Below are 14,631 nucleotides of genomic sequence, written 5' to 3'. Positions count from 1 at the left end.
GATGATGTCACAACTAGGAATTTTGGTGCCTTGTAACTACATCACTTATAACAATTATGAATCAATAACATGAAAGCATGCATAATGCTCATTCTATAACAACAAAACTCCATCAAATACTACATTCTAGCCCTACAAATGGTCAACAAAGAATTGGAAACCATTGAAATCCTAATTTGAATTCATTTTGGACTAGGATTCCTTATTGGGCCTAATGGACTAATAAACTTCCAAATTATCCATCTTGAATCTAGAACTCTCTAATGGGCCCTAAATGGACCCATATACATGAAACATAATATTTTGGACCTTAATGGGTCACAACCAAATTAATTTAGCCCTATTAGGTCATAAAAATTACACTTTGATTTATTTGGGCCCAAACATCATCTAAGTGAGTCATAATATGGGCTAAACACTCAAAAGCCCAAATTTTCTCTTTTCCCTCTCCAATCTCGGCCCAAGCCCACAAAGAAAAAGAGAGTTGACTTTGTGGTGCCAACTCATTTTTATTTAGTGGACTTCCATGCATACTCTCATACTTCCATGCACCTATCTCATCACTCACTCTCTCTTCTCTCCTCTCTTTCTTCCTCTCGGCCGAACCCAAACACACACACACTTTGCTCAAACTCTCTCAAAAGAAACTCTCTCCACTCCTCTCCAAAATTTCGAGATCTAGGAGGCTTTCAAGGAGATTTTTCCCACAAACACATCATCTAAGGTAAGTTGATGTTAAATCCATGATCTAGCTAATTCATTTCATCCAAAAATCTCTTATAAATCCATTCAATCTTGTGATCTTGCACCTTATAAGCATCTAATTTCGAGATCCTCCAAGAAGACTTGCTAGGATCGAAATTTCTTCTTCTATTCTTCTTCAAAACCGAAACTACAACTCAAGGTGACCTTCATACACCTCTATTTTCGGTTTTCATATATTTTATGGGGGAGAATACAAAAAAATGTATAGATCTATGTGTATGTGTATGCTATGTGTGATTTTATGCATGTATGTGTGTGATGTTATGTGTTTTTGTGATAAATATGTAACAAAAAGGGGTGATCATTCGAGATCTATGACATGAGAAAAGAAACAAACAAAAACTAAGTTCTTTTACACTAAGCTAGTTAAGAAAAATAGCTTATAAGTTTATGAGGAACATACTTTAACATAAAACCCATTTTAGGACTTAAAATGTTAAAAATACAAAACTTGGGGTAAAAACTGTCAAGTCATGGTTTCTTGAGGGTCAAAAGAGTCAAAACAGTTTTTATAATCATTTTTCTGAATATTAGAATTTTCAAAGGACTTAAAATGCAAAAATTTAAGTTATTGGGCTAAATATGGGCTTTTCGGCCCAACAAGCCCAAAATTTCAAAAATTGAAGTTTTTAAAGGGCTGAATTGTAACATTCTGTAAAACAGGGGACGTGAAGTGAAATAAAACTATTTCTAAGGTCAAAAATGCTTTTAAACTCCAAAAAGGATAAAAAATGTAAACTTTTTGTATTTGGGGCCATAACTGTAAAAATTGCGAAATTTGTGGTTCTAACTAAGAAACACCATTCTGGAAGGGCTAAAACTATTTACCAAACACAATTTGGATTAAAAATGTCTTTTCAACAAGTTTATGATACAAAAGTGTCAAGAAAATGTTTTTAAGGACTAAAAATGAAATTCTTTTATATAAAGTACTAAAAATGTTATTTTATAAAAGAAAGGTAGTGAAAAGGTCAAAGTCAATACTTCTGAACAAATTAATTCAATAAGACCAAAATACAAGATGTCCGACAAGCGACAAAACGGAAAACAAATACAACCTCAATATCAAATATCGTTATAAACGAATTGATTCGTTCTCGAATCAATACAATACAATAATCGTTAAATCAAAAACTCTCCAAATGAGTTATGTGACGACTAAAATAAATAAAACTACAAACTTTGGGCTTATGAGTTTCAAATCACGTTTGTTGGGCCTTGCAAGCCCACCAACATGATCTTTGGGCCGAAAGGGATAACGCTTATATGTTATTGGGCCTTCAATTACCCAATATTTTATAAAAGGACTTTCAATAGCTTTATGTGCTAGTGGGCCAAAGTGTCCCGTTAGAAAAGGCTAGTAAGGTCACAGTAATCAAATGCGAGTTGGGCCACCGTGTCTTTTGCATCCACGACAGCCTAAGGTACTTACGATAGTAGTGGGACATAATGCCCCCTTCTCTTCGTTCGCTAAGGCTTACGAGAAATTAAAGTAGACATAATTAGGACGATATACAATGTGGATTAAGCAATATTCATTCGTTAAGACAATACAAAAATCAGTAATCACGAATACATTTCAATATCGGAAAACATCGTGTTTTCCGGGGGAATTCAATACTACTCGTTCAAAATCTTATAACTATAATACAAAATACCCTTCTTATATATATGTTTTTTTTAAATCATTCATGCATCAACTTATGGATCTTCACACATTGATAAACAAAAGTCTTTTAGGAAAATATCGGATTTTCTGGGTTTTTACAAAACTACACAAATCATTTTTATCCCAACATTGCTTATGAACTCACCAACATTTCATATGTTGACGTTTTTCCAAAATAACTTGTATTCTCAGGTATCAGGTAAGCAGAGGAGTAATATGATGTAATGTTAGATGTTATGTTAAGAACACTCAAACTATTTATGTTATGAACGTGTAATGTTAAAACAATGTACTTATTATGAACAATTCCAGCTGTAATATATTGATGCATGGTGACGTTTATGTTACGATTCATGTATATTCATTGTGATGGTATTCAATTAAAGTCACGCAAGCCCTCAGACGTTTCCGCCGTCTGGTTCGGGGGTGTGACATCTTCATTGTAAATTGAAATATAGCTATATAATTGGTCCCTACAATTTAGATAACATGCAAAAAAAATTTATAACTTTTATGTACTGACATTTTGCATTAAATCATGTAACATGTTTTGTTAGTCCAAATTTGATCAAACATTGATCATGTATTTCATAAACTGTTTTTTTTTTATCGAAATTTGAAATGGAATGCAAAAATCACATAACATATTATAATGACTTGTATTGTTATCGTATATGTACTTGTATTTGTATGGAATATTTTGTTACCCAATTTTTTTATTAAAGCTACCGAAATGCAAAAAAGAATTACAATAATCAATAAGTGACACTTAAGTAATTTTCGGGTATACCCGAAAATACCCGACCCGACCTAAAACGCAAATACCTGAAACCCGAGTGTAACATCCCGGAATATCAGAAATAGAGTTGAAGGGCTAAAAGTGTAAGTGTAAAAGGGAAACTTGGCGAGTCCATGAGTGGACTCGGCGAGTAGGGTCGCGACTCTGGTCGCGTGTTAAGTAACCAACTCGGCGAGTAGCATGGGTGGACTCGGCGAGTTGGTGCTGAGTGGAGAAAACCCTAATTCCGGGGGATGAGCCCTATATAAAGAACATAACACTTCTTCCCCAGCCTCTTTACCATTCTTTGAGTTCCAAAAACCCTAAATTCGAGAGGAGACCCCATTATTGAGTGAATTAGAGTTTGGAGAAGGATCTTTGGTGCTTTAAGCTTGAAGATTTGGAGGCTTGTATCAGAAAGCTTGGGGAGATCAGGAATCTACAGTTGGTTGGGCTCATTCCAGGGGTAAGGAACCATTTCCTAAAGCTTTTTCTTCATGGGGTTCATGTGTGGTGGTTATTATGACATCTAAATTGAGATAGAAGCTTAGATATGAGGATGCTACTTCAGATCTAAGCTTGTGATGGTCCTATATGTCATAGAGTCCCAATTTTTGAGTGATTGGTGAAGCCCTTTTGTCCCAAACCCTAGCCCTAAAGTTTTAAATGTCTAGATCTCTTTGGATTCACGTAAAGTTTGCCACTTTACGTGATGGATGGCTTGTAGAAGAGTAGATCTATGGTGTAGAGCTTCTGCATGGCTTGGAAAGCCTCTGTATGGTTTCAGATCTAAGGGTACTCGACGAGTCACAAGGGTGTACTCGGCGAGTTGCTTGAAGATAGGCTGGAACTCGACGAGTTGGAAGAACAACTCGGCGAGTTGGATGAATATGGTCAGGAACCCGACGAGTTGGAAGAACAACTCGGCGAGTTGGTTGCAGATAGCCTTGGACTCGGCGAGTCTGTTCTTGGACTCGGCGAGTTTGGTCGTGAGGTCCTAACCTTTCTTCTGGTTGAGCTGTGAATCGGTGAGTCAAGGGATGACTCAGTGAGTCGAGTGTGAAAGGACTCAGAGTTGTTGGACTCGGCGAGTCTCGGGGTGACTCAGCGAGTTGAGTCGTGGGTTGGGGAAGTTCTGTGCATGGGGACTCGGCGAGTCATCGGGTTGACTCGACGAGTAGAGTTAGTCAAGGGTTGACTTTGACTTTGACTTTGACCAAGGGTTGACCAGTTGATTTCTAGGGGTATTTTGGTGATTGTTGGCATTTGTTTTGAGTTCAGTGTTTTGGTGGTTGGCCAGTGGTGGAGATCGTATTAGTGGTCGGAGCTGCTTGGGTTTATCTGTTCAGTCTGTAGTTACGAGGTGAGTTATCCTCACTATATCAACAGGGTCTACGACACCAAGGCCGACCCTTTATCGGATTGTGATCCGGGTATCGTTGTTATGTTATTGCTTTGATATGTTTGCATCCTGGTAGCTAGGATGGTATATGTTAGAGACCTGGTTAAGGTCGGTATCCTGGTATATAGGATGATGCTATGCTAGTGACCGGTTAGGTCGGTATCCTGGTTAGGATAATGTTATGTTATGTGATCTGCTAGATCGGCTTGTTGATTATGAAATGTTATATGATTGTATGTTTATGTGCACATGGTTGTTGGACTGGGGTTGGGTTGAGGCGGGTCCTGCTTTGTGCTGTAGGCCAACATACCCAGGGAGGACCGGTTATCCCGAAGGCCCAGCGAGCAGTCCGGATAGGCTGCAAGCCCCAAGAGGGCGGACCAGACGTGCCGAGGCTCGAAGAGTGGACCGGACCGACTGAAGGCCCGGTGCGGGCGAACCAGTCATACTGTAGACTCAAAGAGTGGACCAGGTGGATCGAAGGCCCGGTGCGGGTGGACCAATCACACTGTAGACTCGATGTATATGGCTAGACTCGGAGGGTGGACCAGGTGGACTGTTGGCTGGTGCGGCGGACCAGTCACACAGTAGACCCGAAGTGCATGGATGTTCTGTGTTCTGTTATGATATGGCATGTTATGCGTCTATGGTATATGTGGTTGGTATTTTGGGGATATCTCACTAAGCTTTTGGGCTGACAGTTGTGGTTTAATGTTTTTCAGGTTCTTCAGGAGACCGTGGCAAGGCAAAGGCATGATTGTACCGCTCCTCATGATTAGGTTTATGTGAGGTGATTCTGGGAAGACTCTGAAATAATTGTATTGAAAACCTTTTGTAATAATTTTATGAAATCGGGTTGTTTTTGAAAAGTTTGAATTGGTTGGAACTTTATGGTCGTTACAAGCTGGTATCAGAGCCTTGGTTTGAGTGAATTGGAGGAACATTCGTGTGAATCCAGTCTCAAATCGAGGAGGGTTTTCAAAAGAGAATTTAAAATGATTTTCAAAAAAAAATGATGAGTAAAGGAGGACGCGGAGGTACGATCAGCCGGAGCCCGTAAGTAACCCCAAAATACCATACATGATATTTGTTTTGAGGTTTGATAGAACAGCATGCTAGTACTAGGCTAGGGATCTTCAGGATTTCATGATAATGTTGCCTGATTTATGATGCCTGTTAGCCTAGGGTTTCGTTTGTGGGAGATTTCCAGTGTTCCTCTAGGAGTGAGGGTTGAGTGCTTGTTATGTATGTTCTTCACTAGGGTGTTGTGGTATAATTGATACAAATATGGGTAGGTGTGGAAGGTAGTATGGGCCCGTACTACTGAAAGCACAAGACCCATACGCGTATCAAAGAAACCATGACCTCTAGGGTTGGGTTGGGAGTTGGTTCCCGGGTTTGCGAGAAGTATCTGAGATCTTGTGGTGTTTTTCAGTATGGTGGTTACGAGGCATGCTGGGAGCGGATCCGGGTCAGGATCGGGAGCAGGAGAGGGAGGTCAGGGCGGGTTAGTACCGCCCGAGGTTATTGGTCAGATGAGCACGTGCGAGTTGGATGCTAGGATTCGTGAGATCCTGCATGATGAGGTTGCTGCGTTGTTCCGGGCTGAGTTGCCGGAACTAATTGGGTCGATCAAGACCGCCATGGTTGAGTATTTTGATGAGCGCTATCTGACTCTCATAGAGACGGCTGCCGCGGCAGCTACAGCGGCTGTGGCAGCGGCAGGGGGAGGAGCTGGTCGGGGTTTTCAGTATCGGGACTTCGATAATACGAAGCCTCCTACCTTCGATGGAGTCCAGGACCCGATTGTTGCTATTAGATGGTTGTCGGATGTGGAGGGGTGTTTCTTCACGTGTTCATTCCCTGCTAATCAGAAGGTGAGGTGTGCTCTGAACCTGTTGAGGCTCGAGGCGAAGGATTAGTGGAGATTGACCACGGGGTCGTATTCGGATGCGCAGAGGGCTGCAGTTTCATGGGATCAGTTCCGGGAGATGTTCAGCACTCGTTATGTTCCGCGGGTTGAGAGAGAGAGGTTGGCTCAGGAGTTCCTGGAGCTGAAGCAAGATTCGGAGTCGGTGACGGAGATCACCAGGATGTTCACTGAGAGGGCAATGTTTTGCCCGGAGTTCGCTTCAGAGCAGGCTCAGATGTCCCGATATCTGAGTATGCTCAAGAGGGATATAAGACAATTTGTGTCTACGCAGAGGTGCGAGACCTTGTTGGAGTTGCAGGAGGCCACCAGGCGGCGTGAGTTGGAGATTGAGTTGCAGTTGCGAGAGCAGAGGCAGGCTCCGGTGCAGTCACAGCTGGCGCCGAAACGGTCCAAGACCGTTGATTCTAGATTGGGAGATCAGAGCAGCCACACTTGTGGGAAGTGTGGGAAGGGTCACACCGGGGTTTGTAGGTCCGGTGGAGCATGCCACAAGTGCGGAAAGGAGGGGCACTATGCGAGGGATTGTCAGCAGGCAGCCCCGGGTCGAGATTTAAGGATTTGTTATCATTGTCATCAGGTTGGACACTTGAGGGTCAACTGTCCACAGCTTGCTGCAGGACCGGTGCAAGCTCCAACACCGGCCACTTTGAGGATTACGGGTGGAGGTCAGGGTGGAGCGGAGCTCCCAAGGGCTCAGGGTCGTGCTTTTCAGCTTATAGCAGAGGAGGTCAGGGCAGTCCCAAATGCTACTTCGGGTATGTTTCTTTCTTGATGTCTTGTTATTTTGTGATTATTTTGGAGTATTGTATATCTGCTAGTCTCGTTGTGTGGTTTCTGGTATTGTATTCGTTGTTCCTTAAGGGTTATGGTATGGTTAAGGGTTTGGTGTTGGGAATTTCGTTGGTTATCATTCATGAAGGTTATTAGTGGGAATATGGCGTTTGGTCCGAATGTTGGGCAACATCTGCAGTCTGAGGAGTGGTTGCTGAAGGTCGGGTTTCTTTCGAGCCGAGATGATCTGTGTTGATATGTGATTTTGTGAAGGTTGCTCGTTCTAGTGGGAACCAGATCGCGTGTAAGGGATTGTGTTTTGTAGGGTTGATAATAGAGGTCGGTGATGGCGACCGGTGGTTGATAGTCAGTGCTCTAAGTGGGGGAGAATTGGAAAATTCTTCGGAAGATCGATGGTCATGAGAGGTTGTTTAGCTGCTTGGGATTCAACAGTGGTTCTGTCAGCCAAGAGTGTAGGCTGGTATGAGTAAGTGGCAGGCATACGGGGCGGGATATAGACCAAGGGTGATTGATTGTGGAAGGCCTAGGATCGGGCCGGGTTGAGTACGTAGGGTGGAGATAGAGTTCGGAACCCCTAGAGGGCTAGAACAATATGCATGGGAGAGTTTTCCTGGAGGGATAATTCGGGATGTTGGATACTGGTTGAGCGGTCCAGATAGACTGAAGGCCGGTAGGCGTACCAGTCAGGCCGAAGGCTCGAAGGACGGTCCAGACAGGCTGACGGCCCTGGAGGGCGGTCCAGACCTACTGAAGGTTCTGAGAGTGGTCCAGATTGGCTGTAGGCCTGGTAAGGCGGTCCAGTCATGCTAAAGACTCTGCATGTGTTGATAAATCGGTACGAGGAAATGGATTGAGTATGTCGCGATGTTTTGGCATCAGAAGGTCTGGCCCCGGGTATTAATCGTGATTAGTGAAAGGTAGTGCATGGGCTCGAGAATCCTTGCGAGCGGATCCAGAGCATGTGTGGTGCATGGGATAGCGGTTATGCTATAAGAGAATGGTGTAGTATTGGGTGAGCACCGTGGCACTTGTCATAGTGACAAGGCGGCCAAGTGTAGGGATGTTCGTTTGGATGGATCGGTTTAATCCGATCCGATCAAGTGAATCCAAATTAATTTCGGTTTTCAAAACATAGATCCAAATAATCCAAACTAAATTCAAATCCGATCTAATCCAACCAAATTATAATTCGGTTGGATCGGTTTTTTACAATTCGGTTTTCAAGAATCAAGACATTTCAACAAATATATAACTTTAGTATTAACTTACTCTATAATATAAACTAAAAAATATTGTTTAATTAGTTGTGAGTTACAACTTATAAATAACTATCAAGAAAAATATATTATAGTTTACTACTTTATAGACAATTTTTTTTTATAAGAAGTACATATTAAAGTATTATAATAGATTAAATTTTTTCATAAACTAAAAGAATAAGTTAGTAAATTTATAAATTATTAAAGATATATATTAAAAAGAACAAAATTATAAATTGCAATTCGGTTTTTTTGGACTATTCGGTTTTTATTTTAGAAATCAAAACCAATCCGAAATCCAAAATAATAATTCGGTTTTGCTAAAAACCAATCCAAAAATCCGAATATCCGAACCAAATTGTTCGATCCAAATTGTCCAATTGGACAATTCGGTTTTATCCAAATAATGAACAGTCCTAACCAAGTGGGTTTCCTTGGTAAGGAAAGGGAAAGGAATGTAGCTTCGAGAGAGAGTGTGTAAGTTCACCGAAGTGAAAGCAGTAGTGCAGCGTTAGGATTAGGGTGTTCCAATCATGGTTGATGAGCAGTGTGTCTGCGGCTGTGGTATGGAATCACATCCGGGTTGGATGTTTGCTGAGGTCACGGAAGGAATTTCCGAGGGTAGAGCCAAAATGCTCGGAAGGAATGCAGGGATGGAATCTTGGATTTCCAGTTTGATTTTGATCAAGGATTTATGTATGTGGTGGGAATTCATCCTGGGGGATGTTTGGAGGTGTCGTCAGTGTATCGGGTTTTTTTCCCAACCCGAAGATGCTAGAGCCAGTTCAACATGGGTATGAGATTGCGGTGGATAAACTCATGGGAGTTGCTCTGAGGCTGAAGGATGTGTCATCCTGTCAAATGGAATGGATAAAGTTGGACTCAGACCGGGAATTCCGGTGGTTCATGGTTATTTCTAGCTCGTATGAGTCAAGCGATTGTTGTGATTTGGAGCGAGTGACGCATCATGGGGTGGTACTCAGTTGATAAGTGTGTTTATCAGAGGATGAGGTTGGTGGCCAGCTTGAAGCGGTGGTCAGAACACCGCGGGAAGGAAAATTGGGTTTTGGGTTTCGGTGGTTGTGCTTTGAGGAACCTGGTCTGGTTAATGCTAGGTGGTGCACTGCGAGAGTAGTTCTGGAGTTGTGTTGCTGCAGGCTTCGAGGATGAAGCCTAATTTAAGTGGGGTAGAATTGTAACATCCCGAAATATCAGAAATAGAGTTGAAGGGCTAAAAGTGTGAGTGTAAAAGGGAAACTCGGCGAGTCCACGAGTGGACTCGGCGAGTAGGGTCGCGACTCTGGTCGCGTGTTAAGTAACCAACTCGGCGAGTAGCATGGGTGGACTCGGCGAGTTGGTGCTGAGTGGAGAAAACCCTAATTCCGGGGGATGAGCCATATATAAAGAACATAACACTTCTTCCCTAGCCTCTTTACCATTCTTTGAGTTCTAGAAACCCTAAATTCGAGAAGAGACCCCATTATTGAGTGAATTAGAGTTTGGAGAAGGATCTTTGGTGCTTTAAGCTTGAAGATTTGGAGGCTTGTATCAGAAAGCTTGGGGAGATCAGGAATCTACAGTTGGTTGGGCTCATTCCAGGGGTAAGGAACCATTTCCTAAAGCTTTTTCTTCATGGGGTTCATGTGTGGTGGTTGTTATGACATCTAAATTGAGATAGAAGCTTGGATCTAAGGATGCTACTTCAGATCTAAGCTTGTGATGGTCCTATATGTCATAGAGTCCCGATTTTTGAGTGATTGGTGAAGCCCTTTTGTCCCAAACTCTATCCCTAAAGTGTTAAATGGCTAGATCTCTTTGGATTCACGTAAAGTTTGCCACTTTACGTGATGGATGGCTTGTAGAAGAGTAGATCTATGGTTTAGAGCTTCTGCATGGCTTGGAAAGCCTCTGTATGGTTTCAGATCTAGGGGTACTCGGCGAGTCACAAGGGTGTACTCGGCGAGTTGCTTGAAGATAGGCTAGAACTCGACGACTTGGAAGAACAACTTGGCGAGTTGGATGAATATGGTCAGGAACTCGGCGAGTTGGAAGAACAACTCGGCGAGTTGGTTGCAGATATCCTTGGACTCGGCGAGTTTGGTCGTGAGGTCCTAACCTTTCTTCTGGTTGAGCTGTGAATCGGTGAGTCAAGGGATGACTCGGTGAGTCGAGTGTGAAAGGACTCAGAGTTGTTGGACTCCGCGAGTCTCGGGGTGACTCGGCGAGTTGAGTCGTGGATTGGGGAAGTTCTGTGTATGGGGACTCGGCGAGTCATCAGGTTGACTTGGCGAGTAGAGTTAGTCAGGGGTTGACTTTGACTTTGACTTTGACCAAGGGTTGACCAGTTGATTTCTAGGGGTATTTTGGTGATTGTTGGCATTTGTTTTGAGTTCAGTGTTTTGGTGGTTGGCCAGTGGTGGAGATCGTATCAGTGGTCGGAGCAGCTTGGGTTTATCTGTTCAGTCGGCAGTTGCGAGGTGAGTTATCCTCACTATATCAACAGGGTCTACGACACCAAGGCCGACCCTTTATCGGATTGTGATCCGGGTATCGTTGTTATGTTATTGCTTTGATATGTTTGCATCCTGGTAGCTAGGATGGTATATGTTAGAGACCTGGTTAAGGTCGGTATCCTGGTATATAGGATGATGCTATGCTAGTGACCGGTTAGGTCGGTATCCTGGTTAGGATGATGTTATGTTATGTGATCTGCTAGATCGACTTGTTGATTATGAATTGTTATATGATTGTATGTTTATGTGCACATGGTTGCTGGACTGGGGTTGGGTTGAGGCGGGTCCTGCTTTGTGCTGTAGGCCAACATACCCAGGGCGGACCGGTTATCCCGAAGGCCCAGCGAGCGGTCCGGATAGGCTGCAGGCCCCAAGAGGGCGGACCAGACCGACTGAAGGCCCGGTGCGGGCGGACCAGTCATACTGTAGACTCAGAGAGTGGATCAGGTGGATTGAAGGCCTGGTGCGGGCGGACCAATCACACTGTAGACTCGATGTATATGGCTAGACTCGGAGGGTAGACCAGGTGGACTGTTGGCCGGTGCGGCGGACCAGTCACATAGTAGACCCGAAGTGCATGGCTGTTCTGTGTTCTGTTATGATATGGCATGTTATGCGTGTATGGTATATGTGGTTGGTATTTTGGGGATATCTCACTAAACTTTCGGGCTTACAGTTGTGGTTTAATGTTTTTCAGGTTTTTCAGGAGACCGTGGCAAGACAAAGGTATGATCGTACTGCTCCTCATGATTAGGTTTTGTGAGGTGATTTTGGGAAGACTCTGAAATAATTGTATTGAAAACCTTTTGTAATAATTTTATGAAATCGGGTTGTTTTTGAAAGTTTAAATTGGTTGAAATTTTATGGTCGTTACACCGAGAACCCGAATTACAATATAGGTCGGGTATCGGATGTTATTATTTTAGGGGTATACCTGAACTACCCAACCCGTTCAACCCGAAACCTGAAAATTTTATCCGATCAACACCCGTAACTGTACGTGAGTTAAGCGGTATTTATAACACAACCCTAATTCTTTTTATCAAAAAAACCCCTAACATTTTTTTTTGCATCAACCCCAACCTTATAACCTTTTTATTTTTCAAAAAAGACCCTCAACATTTGGAGTTTTTCTTTTCTGAAATTTTTTTTACATTGGACAAATGTTTTTGGGAAACAAAAATGATAAAATGGTAAAATCAAAAAAGAAAAAGAAAAATATAAGGTATTTTTCAGAAAAAAAAAAGTTTAAACGTAATCGAAAAAAAAATAGTAATATATAAGATTTTTTAAGATATGAACCGTCAAGGAACAAAAATCGATATCAAGCCTTCGTGCAATTATTCTAACGCAGTTTCATATGATTTGTTCTCATAACAAAACAAAAAGGAACAACCTTACTTCAGATCGAAAATAAATATCTTCATTTAATAAAATAAAATATTAACTTTAGTAATGTTGGTAAACCGAACACGAAGCAAACACAATACCAAATTTAGAAATAAAAATCTAAATTGGTGTAAAACAGGAACGGACTAATTAGATAATTCACAGGGTATTCACATGTAATTTTTTTTTTTCTTTTTTTTTTGTGTAATATTGATAAGTAAAATAATTTATTATTATTATTATTGATGCATTACATGAAACAAATAGTTTGTATAACTATTATGGATCCTATTTCTTTCGTATCCATAATGGCAGTATTTAAGATATAAACAGAGTATTTTGGTCCCTAAAAAGCTTGGGTATCAGTTACATTACTTGCCTTCTTTGGCTAACAAATTCTTTGATTCTTTGCTTTTTTATTTACTTAGCTTCAAGTCACCACAAATATTCATAACTTGTGCACCATCCACATTTTCGTACTCAAACCACTTCGACTCACCCACCCATGTTTCAGCCACGCGAAACCAACCCACATTTTCAGCCACGGATCCAACGGCCCGCCCAAACCGATGACCACACAGACGGTTCAATCCTTCCGACACGGTTCAGACCATCCCCACCTTCTCCATCTCCAACGGTTCCAATCTTACCACGCTCACAAAGACCAGATTCTCATTTATCAATATTATCTCCGGTACCAGTACCAGTTCCAGTATCTGTACCTGCAAGGGGCCCACCACATTCGCGTCCGTCGCCAGTTAGTCACCAACGCTTCGGTGTTCCCCAATACCCTTCACCATCACTACATGTCCCACCACAACGGAGAACCAAGCGACTAACATGGCTAGTCGCGATATGTTGTGTTTTCTTTTGGATTATTGTAATACTAGGTGGCTTGATTCTACTGATTGTCTACCTTGCATACCGTCCACACTACCCTAAGTTTGATATCGCGAGCGCAAGTCTCAATGCGGCGTATCTTGATCTTGGTTATCTGCTTAATGGGGACATGACTTTGCTAGCAAATTTTACAAATCCGAACAAGAAAGTGAATGTTGAATTCCGTTACATGGTCATTAATCTTTATTTTGAAGGTACTTTAATTGCTGCTCGATATGTAGAACCTTTATCAGTTTCGCCTAGAGGTTATAAGCTTAGGGATGTTCATATGGTAAGCAGTCAGATCCCGTTTTCCAGAAGACATGTGGCACAATTGAACGAGCAGATACAAATCGGGAGGATTATGTTTGAAGCAAAGAGTTTCCTTCGTACAACGTCAAATCTTGGTGGGTTTTTTCGATACTCGTATTGGTTATATGGTCACTGCAAATTTGTAGTGAGTGGTCCTCCTAGCGGTATTTTGGTCGATAAAAAGTGTGAAACCAAACGGTGACAATCGAAAACATGAGCACTTTTGTCGGAAAAAGTTGCTTACATTGATATCAAAAAGACAGAAGTGTAGCAACATTTCTAATATTGTTTTGATTATTTTTGTGATATAATACTTTTAGCTTGATCCATTTTTTACTTCTTTCTGTTTATTAACTGGTTTTATTATTTATATAAGCTTGCGTTTAAATTTAACTAAAGATAGCAAACACGACGATAACACTATAAACTTGATTTTCATATTTCTTTTATGCTAGAAGAAAAACACATACGACTATTTGACTTGAGTTTTCAGATCTAGAAACTCAATGTCTTTTTCTAATTTAATGTTCAATTTTCTTCTCGAATGAAATGACTTTATCAAAATACGTTTTCATATCGTTTTCAAAGATCAAAAATCCAATTATACTGGAAAAGATTAGGCAAATCATAGTCTTGATAAATATACTTATATACCTATAAATGAATTGATTTATTTTTATAAGTTTCTCTAACAAGTGAAATGTTTAAATTAAATAAATTAGTTAAAGCAAATATGCTAACATGTTGAAATCGTTTAAAGTGTAGTTATATAACCTCGTATTTCAATTCCTTCAACAAAAAATTAATCAGATTTTTGTTATGATAATATAATATCTATAAATATATAATACATTGAAATTTATATAATTAAAAAGAAGTGTTTGTTTGTCATTGCCAATCTTAATCCCAGCCCAATCCGTGCCGCATACTAAAAACATAT

The 14,631-nt window shown here is 41.2% G+C and overlaps 1 protein-coding gene across 1 annotated transcript; it reads left to right on the top strand.

Annotated features, from left to right (window-relative positions):
* Positions 1 to 12,968: 12,968 nt before the first annotated feature.
* On the top strand, positions 12,969 to 14,020 carry LOC145099921 (NDR1/HIN1-like protein 26). Its single transcript, XM_079037408.1, has one exon. It carries the CDS (start codon positions 13,006 to 13,008, stop codon positions 13,891 to 13,893), a length of 888 nt encoding a protein of 295 aa, XP_078893534.1. The 5' UTR covers positions 12,969 to 13,005; the 3' UTR covers positions 13,894 to 14,020.
* Positions 14,021 to 14,631: the final 611 nt, after the last annotated feature.

The sequence above is a fragment of the Lactuca serriola genome, chromosome 4 (assembly GCF_051521515.1).
Source record: "Lactuca serriola cultivar US96UC23 chromosome 4, Lser_US96UC23_V15, whole genome shotgun sequence".
In the NCBI taxonomy this organism is placed as follows: domain Eukaryota; kingdom Viridiplantae; phylum Streptophyta; class Magnoliopsida; order Asterales; family Asteraceae; genus Lactuca; species Lactuca serriola.
The sequence above is the reverse complement of the archived record's forward strand: the minus strand, read 5'-3'. Positions and strand labels throughout refer to the sequence as shown.

What these genes read in the sequence shown, in the direction of transcription:
- LOC145099921 (XM_079037408.1), top strand. Translation starts at nt 13,006, where the DNA reads ATGTTTCAGCCACGCGAAACCAACCCACATTTTCAGCCACGGATCCAA.